The following is a 19,224-nucleotide window of genomic DNA, read 5'->3' as shown; positions in this document are numbered from 1 at the left end:
AAAGGACAAATGAAAATATATAAACAACTATACATGTATAGTAAAACAGAAAAATTAAAACACCAACTTTGAAATATCATTTTTGTAAAATAAAAACTTCGAAACATTGTTTCTATAGTGTTTGGATTGATAACTTGTCAAGATGCCAAACAATTTTCACTACGTTTTTATAAATTCGCTTTCATATCTGTAAGGATGGAATCGTTAAATAAAATTATCAACTATTTTCCGACTAGCAAGAGCACTTAAATAGTTCCTTGAAATAGTTCCTCAATGCCTAATGGCAATGCCTTTTCGGTTGTTTTCAAAGGGCTTTATTTATCTCCCTATAATTACCAAATAGAATTTGTAAGTAATCATAATTTGCACTATTTTCCAATCAGCAAGTAAACTAAAATGTTAACTAGTGTTTTGGATGACAATACTAATTTAATCGTTTCCTTACCATCACATGCAGCGTTATTATTATTTATTATTATCGTCAATTAAAATTTTTACAACTTTCCCAGGTGCAATGACCGAGTACACTAAAATGTTAAATGGTACTATGGATGACCATAAAATCTTAAGTAAGGATTCATAATAATACTCAAATACTCAATACACTCAAATTTCAACTAGAACTATGAGCATTATGCTGATACAAGCAGTAAGACTTAAAGCAAAAAACTTATAATTGAAAACAAGAAATTAAAACATTTTTTCAAAGTAGACATAAAAGCAAACAAAAAATAATTTCGTTTTTTTAAAACTCAAAATGCAAAACGCAAGGAGCATCACTCGAAACTACCTTACGTCTTTCTTTCAAAATTATTGTCCCCGATGCTTTTCGTTTTACGATTGGCAATAATAAAATGATTTTCTCCTCCTTAATTTAGTTACATTTTTCATATTTTTATTTTATTTTCAATAACTGGCAAAGTATCCCATAGTCTTGTTAAGACATACCTGCTGATTTTGCACATAATGCATGCTTAAAGTGTGTTCAATTGATTCGGGTATGTTTGTGAAAACTAAAAGAAAACTTACCTTAAACTCTTCCAGTTTATTATTGTCAGCAATTTTTATTGGATCAGTTGAATTTGCAAGATCGTTCTGCAAATAAAATTTGCATAAAAAAAAGTATTCGTTAAATATCCAAGATTTTGCATTTTTGAGAACAATTACTTACATTATAGTGAACCACAGGCTCGAAAACTGCCTGGACGTGACCTTTCTGCAGCAAATTTAATGCATAAAGAAAAGAAAATTTTAAATATGAAATTGTTAATTAAAATAGCAATCATTTAAAAAATAAAATGATTCTAACCTCTTTATTAAGTGATTATTCTAAAATAAGTAAAGACTAATCAACGCACACGAAATCAAACACTTGAAGAAAAGGGTTACTACTTTTTTACCCTTATTAGAGCAGCAAATTCCGATTGAAAATTTTTGTCAGGCAAAACATTAGTTAGCGCTTGCTATGGCAGTACGTACTAAGACATACTTAGATTATCTGTTTTTTGAAGGCTCCATCGTAAAATGAAATTATGCTTTTTGGAGAATAATCTGTTATTAATCATAACTGTTAGGTGAAGTTTAGCATGTCTAAAGCCAGCGCTGGCTACCCTTATTTTGGAAAAAGTGCAAAACGTCAATATGGAGAAATACCACAGTTTTGTGAAAATGAAAAGCATTTGTGATCTAATTTTTTAATGCTTAAAAACTCAAATGCTGGATTACTCGTGCTCATAAAAATTTGCAAAAACTGAGACTACCACAGTGTTTTTGAAATTTTTTATGTAGGTGAAAAAACGTCACCAAATTGTTAATTTTTAAAAAAGTTCAATAACTTTTAAGGTATTTAAGTTATTTGTCTGTTCTAAAGCGTAGATAATTCTTCACAGCAAGATTATGTATACAGTTTAAAATCATCACATTGCTTCAAGTGTAAGGGGCTTAAACTATGGCTTTCTATTTTTCGTCAAACTATGACTTTTTTAACTATAACTTAAACTATGGCCTTTTTATTTGGCTACAGAGGTTCGAAAAACAGCAATAAAAGCAATTAGTTATAAATTTCTAGTAGTTTGTAGCATTCGCATTGAATTAGTGTTGCGAGACTTACTAAAATGCACCGGTTTAAACATAAATGAGGGCAAATAAAAATTCAATTTTTTTCTTACGCATAGTTACATACTATTGCTGAAAATTATAATGTTCCCTAATTTTCATGCTTTAGTTCTAGACATTTTGTAGTACAGTATTAGGTTAAATAGTAACTACAAATTATTCATTATTTATTTATAATTTAACGTCGGAAAATTTAAGTTGCGTACTAAAATTTGATTCACTTTTTCGATAATAAAACGCTTAATAAATATTTAGTTATATTAGGTAAAAAAAAAACTGACTATATGTATTTTTGGAAATTGTAATAAATAGCTTGAAATGTTCTTACGAGTATCTGTTTGTACGAACACATATAAGGCAAAAGGCATGAAGTTAAATTTCCTTCTTCGCACATTGGCAATTCAGGTTCTCCTTCGAGATCACGTTGCGCTGTCACTGTATCTCTAACAAAATTAATAAACTGAAATATAATTTAAAAAATCAATAAGTTGCTTCAAAATGTTATGTAGCTTCAATAACAATCATAAAGTATGAGTTAATGGCTTTAGTAAAGGGTGTTTCGTACAAACCACCCTTAATACGTGGTCTTATAATCAACAAAAATGATAACACGAAAGTAGAATACACTGTAAGAAAACTCGGTAGGTCTTTAACCAGTATTTGATGCAAAGTGTCTCATTATCTCAAAGTATTGTTAAATGAAAGATCATTTTATTTTAGTTGCACCATATCTTGTAAAGTATGATCGAGAAATACTTCTATAGTGCAACTAACTGTACCGAAATTTGATAAAAGGCACAAAACTTTGACGGGGACAGTTAACTGAACGATATTTGTTTACGACGCCATGCTTTCCTTACAACTCTGCCTCGGCGTATCGGGACGACTAATGCATGTTGTTTCAAGTATTAAGTTTGGTAAAGATAGGTAAATGTTTTATTTGTATAATTGAAGTTCATTTCTTTTATGTTGCCTTTTTAAATTTGGTCGGCGGTGTAAAATAGTTTGAGGTATGTCATAAGAAAACCTATTTACGGTTAAAAAAATTTTTTACTATAAATCGCAACCTGCATTTGAGACATTTGAAATGTATGTATGACATGTATTGGTCCTACAGCATGGAATCTTACTATCAATAGTTTGCTTAACATACATTCTGAAAATTATATGATTCAAGCTCTTGCAGACGTTCCGATTATATTGACTTTTGCGAACTCAAGGAGAAATTTGGAAGAGATTACAAATAATTCCCTTAATGAAATTCACACATGGCTTATTCAAAATGCTCTAAATCTCTCTATTGAAAAAACAGTTTACATCCATTTTCATAACACAGATTGCAGTGCAATATTTAAAATCAATAATATTAAAATTTAACATTCTAATCATTTTAAATATCTAGGAGTAGTCATTGATAAAAAATTAAACTGGGGTTCTCACATTAATATTTTAAATCAAAAGTCTAATACATTATTAAATTCGCTTCAAAAAATCAACCAAAAATCATGGGATATCAACCAAAAAGCGAGAAAATTAATATACAATACAGTAATAATTCTCGCATTAGCTCATAGTTGCAGCCTATGGGCAACGAATATCTCTCCACGTATTTATCGCACTTTACAATCGATTCAAAGAAAATTTCTTTTAAACATGAGTAGAGCCAATAATTCTACCCCCACGGCAGCACTTCAAGTGCTAACAAATATTCCTCTTCTCGCAGAACAGATTATGTAAATGTCTTGCTCAACAACCTAACTCACCTCGAAAAAGATGCCAAATTTAATAATATAACGTATAATACACTAGACTATGAAAAAGCTAAAATGCCACATCGCCATCCTTCTTTTCACATAATTAACAAAATATCTTTAATAGAGCAGAATAATTTCGATTTTAACAGAAAAACAAACTATTTTACAGATGACTCGAAGACAAACACAGGCACAGTTTTTCCTTTCCTCAATATTACACATTCACAAAATTACACATTAGACAGGGAAAATTCAATCTTTCAAGCCGAACAGTTGGCAGTTCTTGAATGCATTAAATATATTAAGAGCACTGAAAACTTCAATAATAATGATAGTTATATCATCTGGTCTGACTCAAAAGCATCAGTATCATCAATGCTTGATCTTGGCACAAATAATAGAATTTCTTTTGATATTCAACATAAACTTCAACACACACCAATACAAATTTCCTGGATTAAAGCACACGGCAATAGAGTAGGTATTGAAAAAGCAGGTGATTTAGCTAAACAATCTACGAGACAAGCAAAAAATTACGTATACCCACTTCCAGTTTCATATCTTAAACGAAGAATCTCTTCAAACAAAATGGCAATTTCAATGGAATAATTCAGACAGAAGAAGACGTCCATTCAAAATTATTAACAATGTTACTTTTTTCAAAACAATTCCTCCAAAACAAGTCATCTGGTTCTTGACGGGTCACGGACCATTTCCAACCTTCTTTCATTACCTGCATATAACAGATACTGATCTTTGCACCTGCGGCCAACAAGATTCGCCTGAACATTGTCTCACTAGCTGTTCCTACACTGTCTCCTGGCATAGTTGTCAGCCTAGTCCAACAAATTTAGAAATTTGGCAGAAAATTTTTATTATGAACAATACTTTAACCAAAAGATTAATAACAGTAATGAACTTTTTAGCAGATAATGACTATTTATTAAAATTTTAATGATCTCCTATTTCACATGTATAATTTTCTTTTCCCTTTGTCTTATTTCTTCTTAAATTCCACACTTTCCGTAAAAAAAAATTTTTTTTCCTTTAAACATCATGTTAAGTAGAATATTTTCAAAATTAATACCGCTGACTGGACCCGTTCCTAGGCTGGAGTGGAGCTGGACTAGTGGCCAAGTCCTGGGCTATATGGTGAAGGGTTTTTCATAACCTAGGTACATGCTCAGGGCTTGGAGGAAAGAAAAAAAAAGACATTTGAAAATATCTCAAAATGGTGCAACCTTCCTCTGCTTTTGTAAAAGAAAGAAGAAAAAAAAAGAATGAAAATGTGTTTTGTTTCTTCAAAATTCCTACTTTTGGTGCGTTCTTCTACTAATATTTGGAGCTAGTGAAAACATCTAAATATGGTAAAATTGAGCTCCATTTTACGTAGCCAGCAAATGAATATCAATTTTTGGTACAACGTAAGCGGAATTTTTGAAATTTTTAACAGCATAGGACATGAAAATATAGATCGCAACATGAAAGTAGAAATTGCAAATCAATATTTAACACTATGGAAATGTGACACTGTACAATAGATGAAGGCGAATGGAATCAACATCAAAACAGGTTTCAAAGGAGGTTGAAACTTGCAGGTGTTTTTAATAATCAGATTTCAATTTTTCTCTGAGTGTAGATCCTTCTTGATTTTTACTCTCGCCTTCCTGCATCGCAATTTATCAGTTTTAGAAAGTGCTTTGGCCTTTTTTTTCCCTCGGTTAAATAATAATTTGAAATCGCTAATGCGTTCTCTTTTTGATTTGAATTTTTTATGGAATTTTAAAAATATCTAGAAGGTGGGGAAGAAAACCTTGCATATAGTATGCTCATGTTATGCAGGGAGTCAAAAAGTATGAAAACGGTCAAATATTTTAAAAAAAAGCATTCAGTGACACTAAAGTCAAATAGTGAGAATTTTTCTGGAGAATCCAAATCTGCAATTAAAAATAAATGGATTTTAAAGTTGTAACCCAACCCGTTAGGTTAGGGGTAAGTTTTTGGTGTCAAGAAAACCATTAAAATGTATTTTTGCAAAATATTTTATACGTGTATTTTTATATAATTAATCCTACATGTATCTCTGTTCTATATTATTTACGGATATTATTTATGATATATTATTTACAGACTCTTTTGACGACAAGTATTAATGCTAGGACAGAGTAAGACAGGGTTGCGTATTGTTTATATTTGTATTTATAATTACTATTGACTGGATGATGAAAAATACAACCAAAAATGAAAAAGGAGATATCAGATGGAATTTTAACTCTACCTTAGAAGATCTTGATTATGCAGATGACATTATCGTCCTTTCATCCAGATTCATTTATGTTGAAAAAAATAACCAAAAATTGAGTAAATAAAGAAACTTACCGGTATACAAATTAACAAGAATAAGACAGAGACCATGAGAATGAATGAATGAATTTTAAAGAATCACACACCTTACAGCAATAGTAAAAAGAAAAAAAAAGAAAAGACAGCAGTAATGATATAAACCATATAATCATAAAAGTTAGAACCTGTTTCAGAAGCCTTCAAAAGTTTTGGAGAACTTCAAATATAAAAATCAACCCAAAAATAACTTTTTTAAAGCTGTTGTTCGTTCCATACTTTTGTATGGTGCTGAATGTTGAAACCTTCGAAAAACTGAACTAGAAAAATTGGAAACATTTCAGAACAAAGGAATACGTATTGTCTTAAGAATCTTCTGGCCTAACACTATTTCAAATAAAGATCGATTTAAAAAGGCAAAATTATTACTCATTCATAAGGAAATTTTTTTTTATAAGATGGAGATGAACTGGACATACCCTTCGTTTCAAACAGGATCGCCCTTACATGGGCACCCGATTGAAAACAGGAAAGAGGAAGGCAAATATTTACTTAACAATGATACCTTAGCAACAATTTTACCTTGGCTCAAAATTTGCTCCATGTGGCCATAATAAGAACATGCATCGAGGGACCATAATTGGAATGTCTAGATTTTTTTAATATTGGTCCTAGAATGGTCTATATAAGACCTATATTGACTGAATAATGAATATAAAATATTAGGTGAATCTAACTGTTCTATATAGCACCGATATTGGTTGTAAAGTGGCTGTAAAATATCAGGTGAATCGGACAATCTATTTTGGGCGAATATCCGAAGATTAACCGTCCTTTGAACCCTTATTGAGTCACGATTCATGCATATTGGATCAATGAGAGGGCCTAAGTGTTTTTTGCTGTTAAGGAAAATGCTACAAAATTTGTGCAAAGCTAAACAAAATAAATAGAAAGAGGCAAGAGGACGGCCATTAAGCTTGAGTCCTAGTACTGGAATTTTCAAGCATTTGCATCAAATCCTCAACTTTGCAGCTTTTAAATATCATCGGATTGGATTTTTTTCTTTTTTTTAATAATTTTAAATGTTTGTTATTTAACTTAAAACAGTTCATACTTTTATGGAATTCTATGTGAAGAAATATAAACCAAATGAAGCTGAATAAAACTGAAAAAAAGTCGAAATAATTTCTTTTGCAATTATAATAGATTTTTAGTAAACAATGATTTTTTTTCGAAATAAACGCATCAAATTTCAAACAGAACTGTTTTTTACTTACATTTTGAGGCACTTTATCCCAACATATTTTTTCTTCTTCAAGTACTTCTATAAATATATAATAAAAGCGTTTATTAACATTTATATATTTTTAAAGCATTTATAATTTTTTCAAAATGCAACAATACTAAATTTCTATTTGAAACTAGCTACTCTCTATATGGGCAATTCTTTGGAAACATGACAATTCGGAACAAAAAATTTCTTCAAATTTAAAGTCTTCAAAATAATCTAAAATTTTTTTTGTATATTTATTTAGTTACATTTAGTAATATCTTACAGACAGCAGTGTAGTTTATTGACATTTGCTCAAGAAAAAAAAATAAAATAGAAATTCGCCAAATTTTGAATGCCAGGAAAATGACATATTAGCTTGGAAGTTTGAAAAACAGTCATTTTAAGCTATTAGTAAGTAACTCAACTTAAGCTTTTGCGTAAGATGGACCATGAATTGCTTCAATTAATTCTTTTATCCACTGTAGAAAAAAAAATCAACAATGATTTTGTTGCTGATATGTACAGAATAAAATTGTGTATAATAATCAATCATTAAATTAAAAAAAGACACTCTTACATAAACTTGGTATTAGGTTAATATTTGCTCTCTCTCTCTTTACATTCAACTGCTTAAAAATTTTCTGGTAACTGTTTCAATGCTCTGGCATTCATAAGCCGGGAAAATGACATCCAGGATAATGACAATTTGCCATTATATATAAAAAAAATCAGATACTGAAAAATTTATGCGAAGTTTTGAAGCTAATTATCAATGGAAATATTGTTTGTGACATACCAGGAAAACGACATTTTGAAATTCAATAAAATTTTTGAGATATACAAAACAGTCAATGGTAGTACAAGATCATTTCACAATACTAACAGCAAAATTTTTAAAAATAAGCTCTTTTACTTGAATAGTTTTAGGTCTAGGAGCAAAGGACTGTAAATTGTCATATTTCGCATGCATATGACACCTAAAATTATTATATATTTATGTATGGTATCTTAATTTAGACATATAGGCATGGTATCTAAAATTATTATATACTTATGTATGGTATCTAAAATATTTATTTATGGTATTTAAAATTGTTATATATTTATGTATGGTATCTAAATTTATACATATAGACATGGTATCTAAAATTATTATATTCTCATATATGGTATCTAAAATATTTATATATGTATCTACGGTATCTGAAATTTTTATATTTTTATGTATGGTTTCTAAATTTATTTTACACAGTAATTTAGAAAATTCTGCATCGTTTCATGTTTAGTTATTTCTTAGGCAAGGTGAAACTTTTTCATACTGGCAAAATTCAGCAGAAAAATATCTTATTATAAACTTGTTATATATAATAAAAAAAATATTATTGACATCAAGAAAGTTTTGAATCCCAGGAAAGTTTTGAATGTAACTGCGTACATTGAAAACTAAATATAGTTGCAGCGTCAAACAAAATTGCTGAGTTATTTAAAATCGTAAATACTATCGGGGTTATTTAAAAACTAAACAAATTTTGCAGTTTATACATTTTTTTCAAGGTTATAACATCAAAAAACTATGAAAAATGGTAAGGATAAATTTCTAAAAATGACTAAAATTTTCAAAAATTATCTATTTTTTTATTTTTATAGAGGGAATTATAAATTTGTGAAGGAATTAAGAAGACATATTGGTTGCGTCCCTCACGAACCCAGCCACAGTTTATTTTTTCTGAGTTTCTCCTAGTTGTGAAAATAGAAGTAAGCAAATAATTTTATTATTTTATTACAATATGCTTTTATAATTAATACATTTTAGGGTACCAAAGATTTCCTAAATAGATTTTAACAGAGTATAGAGCCAGTCAGAGTAAAAAATATTTTTTCAATTTTGAAAAAACATTAATTGTCTCTAAATGTACGAATATAAATAATGTAAGATTTAAAGAATATTAAGTAGGAATAATTTCGAAAATACATTAACATCGGCTATACAGCACCAAAAATGAACGACACCAGGTACTTTATAGATATATTAAATGTAGATTTTAATGCACATAAAACCGCACATTAACCGGCTAAGCAAAAATATAATTTTGAAAAATGGAATATGTTCAAACGGTGTTTTAAACTAAGTATGACAGAAAAAAGGGAGTCTCTAATCTTTTCTCAGACTGTACTGATTCCAATTATTTGAGCCTGTAATCTGTTTTAATGGCGTTTTAAACTAAGTATGACGGAAGAAAAGGAAGTCTCAAATCTTTTCGTAGTCTGTACTGATGCCAATTTTTTTTGAGCCAGGAATCCAAAAATCAATTTTTATACAGGAGCAGCAAAAAAAATTTGATGCTGTCAAATGAGTTAAAGGTAATGGAGGTATCAAAGTCAAACATCGGAGTATTTTATAAACGAAAGAAAGTGCATCAGAGATTTGATCAATGAAGAAGTATTAATAGCCAGTAACCACAGGAATAATAATAAAAAATTAAAAAGAAATGACGAAGCTTGACAACCGGCCAGAAACCGTTATCGGAATTATCGGTTGATACGCTGAATATTCTTGAAAAAGAATTATTTCAAGATTTTTTCCAAATCTGCACAGTGCGGAAAAAAATAACTAAAAAAGTTTTGATCTAATAACTGGATTTTCATATTCTAGAATTCAATCTTAATGGTTCGAGGGAATGACCTCAAATATGCTAATAAGTAAGGCCCAGATTTTGATGACATTTGCAATTTTTGCATTTTTGGACATTCTTTGTCCTTTAGAGCATTTTTTGAGATTTATAGGGCATTTTCTTTAAAATTTTGGGGCGTATTTTGCATTTTGAAGCATTTTTTAAATTTTTTGTCAAATTTTTCTAATTTTTATTATTTTTTATAATTTTTTATTATTACACTGGCTTCCAAACAATGAAGAAAATTTCTAGGATATTAACAGGTGAAGCAACATCTTTTCAAATTGAAGAAGAATTGTCAGTAAGTGTGACCGTCCTTTTCAAGTACGCACCAATAACATCAGTAGACGTTGAAAGAAACTTCTCCTGGTATAAAAATTTGCTTTCAGACAAGAGACGCTCGTTTACATTTCAAAATATTAAAAAAAAATTTAATAATCCACTGTAATTTTGATATTTAGTAGTATTATGAGATGGAAGTTATATTCATTTAAGTTTCTATACAAAATGAAAATGTTTTGGAGTTAATATATTTTCCTTTTTTTTGTTGTTATTTTTGGATATAAAACATATTTGTCAAACTTTAATGAACGTAGAACAAGTATTGCATTGCTTTATATTTTTTGAAACGACTCATAATAATTTTAAAGAGTAAAACATTGTTTTAGTTCAATATTTTTACTTCTATTTAAGTCATGTCATAAGGCATTTTTAGCGCAATTTTCGCATTTTAAGGGCATTTTTTGCACTTTTAAGGGCATTTTTTGCGCTTTTTAAGGGCATTAATTGAGGTTTTTTAGGTCTACTAATAAGTTAGTGAAGACGATATTCTATGGTTATGAAATCAGACACAAAAAAGTACTTTCTGTGATTAAATACTTTTTTCGATGGATTCAGGTTTCTGATCTCAAAATTATAGGAGTAGTCGTAATCAGAGAAATATGGTTCCAATAGTTTGTCCTGGAGATCGGTGTTGTTAATTTTACTTTCTGAGCATTTAACTTATCCAAAGATAATTTTATGCTAATTAATTTTATTATTGAACTTTTATTATTTTATTTAGCAATAGTCAAAAATTTTGAATTCTAAGGTATACAATTATTCATATCGTCTTAAGCAAGGTAATTTTACTTGGCAAAATACAAAATTTGAGGGAAATCAATCGAATAGTTCCTGAGAAATCGAATTTTTTTTAAGAAACGCATATTTAAAATATAATTTCTCAGGAACAATTCCACCGATTTCGTTCAAGTTTTGCTAAGATAAAGATAACGCTCGGAACAAGGTGATTTTGCTTATTAAGTTATTTCAATTTAGGAATTCGTGTAACATAATTCATACATAACACAATTCATAAACAAATCTGCGCTCAATAAGCATTCCACACTTTTTCCACTCCGTCAAAATATAAACAAAAACATAAAACGAAGTAATTCAATATTAAATCAGGTGCGCATTAATTTTCTCGCCTAATTTAATAATCTTTCCGAAAGAGCTGAATGCGTGCAGTTTGCTTGTCTAAATTTACCGGATCAGCTAAAAAACAAATACTAGGAACCGAAATCACATTTTAAGATTAAATACCTGTCATATATTATTCGAAATTATAACTAATTTCAACCACCCTCAAGTGTCGTTTAAAAAAATTGTTGTAAAACGTTTCAAATTGATATCACATCCATGTGATCATGAGGGGCTGCTGGAGTTGGAAAGGCTCGTCTGGAAAGGAGAATTGCGTCACCTCCTATACGTGTGCACGGTCCTGAAGGAATTAAATCTATCCCCTTTTACCACTTCTCCTCACTCCGGCATAACCCCAGTATCTTTACATTTTGTTCACCTCATGTACTAAGAATAATAAACATTTTATGCTTTTACTGAAAATTATGCTATTCTTATAAATTTCTATACTATTTTACTTAACCCCGTCAAATCAATTTCACACACATAACATAGATCGCATTTAATGACAAAATATTCACAAAGAAATTCGAATTAAGTTTAAGTATTCACGAATTAAAAATTTTAAAGACAGTGAACTCATGAATTTTTTTTTCTCCATGTTTACAGTTTTAATAGACAAAAAGATCTCAATGAAATTGATGTGCTGTGTTGATGAAAGGACCCTGTCGAAGAAATGATCCTGTCGACGAAAATAGTCTGTAAACGGAATGACAATGTCTACATAAATACGCTGTCGACGAAATAGTCATGTTTAAGAAATTACCCTTTCGACGAAATGACATTTTGAATAACCAACTTGTCGACTAAATGAACCTGTCGAAAAAACAACCCTGTCGATGAATTGAACTAGATGAAATGAACTAGCGGCGACGAAATAACATTGTCGTAACGAATCGACCTACTCAACTGAATTCGACTCGTAATATTTACTTCTATAATCAGGTTTGAGAAAAACTGTGTCCTCTCAGATTAAAATAACGGTCAAAAATAATATAATAGTCAATTAAAACAAGAATCAACATAATTAAAATAATTAAATATAATAATTTATCTCGGGAATTAAATTTGTGTTATTATTATATGAGAATTTTTAGGGATCTTTAAATTAAGTAATTTTTAATTTCCAAGTAAAAACTGTCTAAAACAAATTATTTTTTAATTATTTATTAATTATTAATTTCTTTAATTTAATTAATTATCGTCAAGGGAAAAAATGATTGCTTAACAACCAAAGCGATTGTTGAGTGAAGTAAGCTGAGGGCAGGAACCCTAACAATTCAATAAAAATCTTCTTACAAACCTTCAGAAAACATTTTTACAAGATATAACCAGAAAAGATAAAAATCTTACCGCAGTCGCAATACTGTAATATTACGCAATCTAAGAAACTACCCACAGCAGAAGTCATAGCTTGACTAAATGCATTTTTAAAAAAAGCCAAACCCAACGCGTTGACGTATGATACAGTAACAAGGATGGGAATTAATTTGCAAATGGTTAGCATTTTCGTACTCCTACGTCGATATTAATATTGCTTCTGAAAAAAAAAATTCTGCAGACTTAACGAAGAGGAGTATCATTTAAATACGAACACTTTTTCCTCTTAATTGTTCGTGAATACAAATGCAACTGAATAAACATAAAACTGAATTTTAAATTATACTTAGAAAATGAATTAATTATCTTTGATAATTTTTACTTTTTTAACATTTTCTGTTTCCCTAAGCTTCTTTCCTTTCATTCTATTTCCAAGCTACATATTCTACACCATTTTTTTTCATACAAATTTTGTTACTGAGGATAACAAACAAATTTGATCACTTGATAATAGAAATTTGGTATTTTCGATCTTTCATTTTATACATAGTCAAACGTTCAATGCACATAGTTTTAGTATGTATAGAATTTCAATACCTATTAATATAAATATATCTGAAAGTCATCCAATTTCTTTTTCTTCTGAGTCACTACAGCCTGTCACTAGCCCAGGCCATCCCAAGTAGTTTCTGCCATTTGGTCCAATCCACGGCAAGGTTCGTCCAGTTTCTCTTACTCTCAGTTTAATTACCCTCAGGGTATGACCTCAGGCTCATGACGTCACAAGATTTCGTTACGTCCTCTGACTCTCCTAGCCTGGTTTCATGCTAGCTTTGCAAGCGAAAAGAGTTCGAATCACGCTGGAATTCAGGCACTTGAAAATTGACTACTTTCGTTCCATAGTTATTTTTCGTCAATGATGGCACCAGGAATGCTGTTGATTAGCCTTTTTTAAAGCGTGTGATACTAAGAGACTGCTTTCAGACGCCTTTTTTACAGTACTCGCATAAATAGGTTGTTATGGATGATCATCAAGTTTTTTTAAGCACATCTGTAAAACCTAGTTGCTGGCCTTCTTTGTTTACTAGATCCACTAGGATTAATAAACATGTCATTTCAACTCATGTTAGTATTTGTTTATCAATTATCAGCTTATTATGCCCTTCGAATTCGTGCCAGAGGCACTTAAAGGTTAAGGTGACTTTTTGACTTGTAAATATAAAATAAACCTCTTTTATTTAACTTATTTTTATTTTTAAGTTTTGCGGGAGAAGCAAGACTAGAGGTTACATGTTTGAGTTTTACACGCAGTTAACAGTTGTAAATTCCATGCAACATTACTAAACAGTTGTCTTATAAGTTCGTTGAACTTAATCTCTTGAACTCGGTGTCGATCAGGAAAGCCTGCAATAAAAGAAAATGGCGTGTTAAATATGAAAGACCACCCTTTTCAAACAATATTTGTAGAAGATTGGTAAAAATGCTCTTCTAACAAATAATGACACCTTTTCAAGGGTGCATATAGCCATTTACGCAGAATTGCTATGACTAAAATTACCCCATTCTTCCGTTTCTTTAATGAAGTTAAAATAGTCATTTCTAATAGAGTGGAGAACTGATTTGCCGATTGTCGGTTTGCCGGATTAGCTCAAGGGCCGTGTCTTTCACCTAAAAATTTTCCAAAAGAAAAACAAAATATGCGAAAGTGCTTTCATATTTTCAGAGTATCAGAAAAGGGTCGAAAATGGCTTCCTTTGTTTTCGGGAACAGTTTAGCGGGGGTACGCGTTCTTATACGAAATTTCTTGCAACAAATGAAATAGTCACCAAATTTTATTTAAAAACAAAGCTAGCTATGAAAATTCGCAATTACGGATTTTTCTATTGGCTATTTTTCGCAAAGTTAACAGTTAATAATTAGTGGTGTTAACGGCCAGTTGTGATTTGTAACTTCTGTGCAATTCTTTTATTGTAAAAAATGCATTCATTTTTTTATTAGTGGTACACAGCGTTACGAAAACTTCAGAAACGGTACACAAAAGTCATAAGTTTGGGAAACACTGCCTTAAGTTATCTGAAATCGCATGATTATTTAGTTTATGGTTAGTGTTTTTGTTAGTGTCTGTAAAACGTCTTTAGTCGGATGATCTGCAAAGACGAACTTGCTACATACTTAATGCTATAAACTTAATTTAAAAATAGACTTTTTCAACAGAAAAAAGAATTATAATCAAATATTAATGAAAGGAAAAGAGTAAGGTTTTGAATTAATAGAAACTATAGATATTAAAATATGGATTAAAATAAATAAAAAATACTTATTCGAGGTTTTCTGTATTACGCGGGTTTAATCTCGTTTTATTAGATTTCGCTGGGAACATTATTATTATTAATATGGTATGATACCTATTATTCTGTTGGGATTTCGAATTACTACACACAGGAAAGATACTTTTAAAAAGTTATAGGAAAAAGTACAAGTGTATATATATACTTGTAATAAAGTAAAAATGTTTGGTTTTGAAAAGAATCGAGAAAGTAAAACAAAAAAAAGTTGCTATACTAAAATACAATTCGGGGAGATCTAAATTTCAGATTTTCTTAAATTTCATTAGAAAATTTAGTGAAAAATTAAAATTGTAAAATGTATAAATATGTTAAATAATTCATTGTAACAGTTGGAATTTATCAAGAAACCAAGCCAAAAATCAAAACTCCATGTCAGATTTAAGAATGACCATAAACACCAAATAAAATGCCAGATACACCAATAAAAAAATACCAAACATTTAGAAATTTCGTTTTTACTTCCGAAATCTATAGTTCAGAAATAAATTAACGTGTTGTGAAAATTTGCTAAACGTTATAACTCAAAAAAATAAGTAAATATCTATATATTCCTTGAAATTTACTATATTAAAAATTATATTTGTTTTTAAACGTTAACAAATTTTTGTTTGTAAATTTTAAACAATGAAAATATTTGAGGGTGTGCTAAAGATATCCCATAATAAATCCATTCATAATCAAGAGTAAAATTATGAAAATAGAACAATTTTTAAATTTACTGATTGGATAGATTTATATGATTTTATAACTTAAATGTCCGGATTATTGTATAATGCGAAGAAGAAGAAGAAAAAAATTCTTTCAAAAGATACAAAATCAAAAACACTATGAAATTTTAATACTGATTATATGCTCTAACTCCCCTAGAAGTTTGTCACAACATTTACGCAACTACAGGTTATTTATAACGTTATTTAAACTTGAATATTTCGACACAAAATCTACTAAAAATGTTATTTAAAAAGCAATCTGTAGTATTAGGAGCAAAACTAATTTCAAATTTGAAATACCCTCTTCCGATTTAGGCCAGATCAAGTATTTGTATAGATTTTAAAAAAAATTGTTTCAGAGTGTTATTGAATTTATGAACTATATCTCTAATAACTGGGTTTAATTTTTTTAGAATAAATTTTGCTCTGGTAGGCAAAAAACGGTACTTGTTCGTGATTACGAACATCCGAATACTACAAGAAAATAACTGAGTTTTCCTTGAAAAAAATGCTTCTGTTTGAGATGAACAAATGTTTTTGAAATGTTTTACAATAGTTATTCTAATTTGTAAAAAACACTCACGCACGATGGTCACGCTATAGACTTAATTTTTTCTTTTTTTTAAATGATGTTTTTGACATAAAATCTTTTGCATTGTTACAAATGTATAGAAAAGAGGGAAATTGCGCATGCTTATAGAAAAATGACAATTGCGTCACGAACCAGCACAAACATCATCTAAAAAATAAGATTATTTTTCGTTTTTTGCTATTGCGCTGGGAAAAGAAAGTTAAAATGAGATATACTCACTTAAATTGCTTGGGGCAATACAGCAATATGTCACAAGTTTAAACTGTTTTAACAAGTTTAACTGAAAAGCGTTTTTAATAAAGAACATAATAACTAATTAAATTAAAAAAATAAATAAAGTATCATGGTTTCCATGTAGGTAATAAGATGTTTCTGTAGACTGCGTCGTCATTTAGAAGAAAGTCCAGAATATTTCTTCTAGAAACATTATTTCATTGCAGAAGGTAACTTAAAACGAAGTTTTCATATTTGAACTCGCTTGGAGCATTGCAGCAAAAGGGCACGTATGTAAATTGTGTAGAAAAGCATTTGGTATAGAAAAATGCAACGGTTTCTACTTATGCAATTAGATGTTTTAGTGTCTTCTGTTGCTATTTAGAAAAAAGTTCAGAAATTTTATTCTAGAAACGTTGTGCCATTGGAGAAAGAAACTTAAAAGGAAGTTTACACGTTTGAATTTTCTTGGGACAACACAGGAAAGAAGCTCATTTTTGAATTGCCCATAAAAGCATTTATGATACATCTGAAACATCTAATTGCCTACATGGAATTACCACTTTCCATGTAGGCAATTAGATGTTTCAGTATGCTGTGCTGTCATTTAGCAAATTTCAAAAACATTAAATTTTGAGACCATATGAGAAACGTGGAAAGACACATCCAATATTCAAAAATTCACATCATATTGGCAGGAAAGATGTAGTCAGCAAATTATACTCACTGTATCTTTTTTTCTTTCTTTGGTTGATTTACTTGAAATTATTATCTGTTTTAGGCATAAGTCAGTCGAACTCTTCAAATTCATATCCCTCATAGGAAGCAGGAAGACGCGTTGCTGTACCCTTTCAGAAACTATCTTTCATGACGTCAAATTGCTGATAGCTAGATGCTTTGAAAATGAAAAAAAAAATTCACTGACCGACTAACAACACTCATTTCCACTCTAAATGCCACTCACGAGAAAGCGAGAAGCTAGAAAGATTTTGTAATTTGTGGTAAAGCAAATTGTGGCAAGGGTGATGGATGTACTTTTGTTGAACTTTCATAATTTCGATAAAATGCCTGTAATGAGAGATAGTGAAGACCTAGTCTTTATTACTGTTCATAATGCAAATGGCACAAAGTCAAAAGTATACTAGCTTCTTAATCTCCGGGAATGATTTATCATAACATCATACCTGCTACCCATTACCAAGTCAGCAGCTTTTAAAGTATTTCAAAATCACCTTGCTGCACTTTTACTTGCCATCGTACTTCTCAGAAACTCTCAGTACTGTACCAAGTATTTTTAACAGCAATGAATGTGAAAAAGTTGCAGAGTGTTCTAACAAAACGGACCACCCAGAATAACTTCTGATATAATGATCAGATTTTCACGTTCTAAGACTAATTCGTAATGTCTCGGAGGAATAGCCTCAAATATTCTAATGAATTAGTGCAGACGATACTTTTTTTCCATGGATTCGGATTTCTGGTTCTGGATTCGGATTTCTGACGCCAGAAATATAGGGGGTAACCGCGATATGAGAAATATGGTTCCAATAGTTTGGTCAGGAGGAGAGCAGTCCAAAGTTTGGACAACTTAATGTTAATTTTACTTTTTTGTGTAATTCGCCATTTCTCAAAAACTCTTAGAGCGAATTGAGAACTTTTTGCTCACAATTATAAAAGTTTTTTTAGCTAAGAATAGTTCCATGCAACAAAAGTTTTAGTAAATATTTATTATTTTTTATTATTTTATTTAATAATAGTCGGAGCATTTTTGAATATTAAGATATAAAATTTTTTACGTCATTTTAAAGTATGTTTTGAACAAAAGAAAAATATGCTAAATAAAATTCTACTCACAACTTTATAAAATGAAGGTAAACGTTTATTTTTTTTCTGTTTTGAGCTATGTTTCTTTTCTTTCTTTTAAAAATTTAATCCTGAAATTAGATTACTAAAATACGAGTCAAAGTGAAAGCAAAAAAAGAAGGAAAGTTGCGACTTTAGTTCCGCAAGCATAAAAAGGAGTTGGTGAATTGCTTATTTTTACTGACATCGGTATAAATAGCCGAAAATAATCTTACGTTATATTTGAAAGGCCCCTTACCTAAAAAATTATTTCATTTACGAATCACAAATTATCCAAAATACCTCCAATGTTAGCCAGTTGTGATGATTTATCATACTAAATCATTAGAATAAAATGGATTGGGGATAGTTACCGAAATAAAATGTTTTCAATTTTAGAAAAATAGTGCTTGATGGTACGTACTATTTAAGGAAAAAAAAGGCAACACACGAGCTATTTTAATACAAATTCAAAGCCTGAAACTAACAAAGTTAAATAATACTGAAAAGAGCAAATTTTTTGTTGCATTTATGAAAAAATATTTTACTTGCCTAAGGGGACCCGGAATCCCGCAGAATCTCGT

General features: G+C 29.9%; 1 protein-coding gene across 1 annotated transcript in view; it reads right to left on the bottom strand.

Moving 5' to 3' along the window:
* Positions 1-13,161, bottom strand: part of LOC122272316 (uncharacterized) — a 33,552-nt gene extending 20,391 nt beyond the window's left edge. The window contains exons 1-5 of the mRNA XM_071180905.1: positions 12,969-13,161; positions 7,487-7,533; positions 2,444-2,575; positions 1,172-1,216; positions 1,030-1,095 (exon numbers count right to left, since the gene is read on the bottom strand). Of these exons, the coding sequence (XP_071037006.1) occupies positions 1,030-1,095; positions 1,172-1,216; positions 2,444-2,575; positions 7,487-7,533; positions 12,969-13,122 (444 nt within the window). The 5' untranslated portion in view covers positions 13,123-13,161. The remainder of the gene's footprint in view (positions 1-1,029; positions 1,096-1,171; positions 1,217-2,443; positions 2,576-7,486; positions 7,534-12,968) is intronic.
* Between the last annotated feature and the right edge of the window lie 6,063 nt (positions 13,162-19,224).

Source organism: Parasteatoda tepidariorum, chromosome 5 (assembly GCF_043381705.1).
Source record: "Parasteatoda tepidariorum isolate YZ-2023 chromosome 5, CAS_Ptep_4.0, whole genome shotgun sequence".
In the NCBI taxonomy this organism is placed as follows: Eukaryota; Metazoa; Arthropoda; class Arachnida; order Araneae; family Theridiidae; genus Parasteatoda; species Parasteatoda tepidariorum.
The sequence above is the reverse complement of the archived record's forward strand: the minus strand, read 5'-3'. Positions and strand labels throughout refer to the sequence as shown.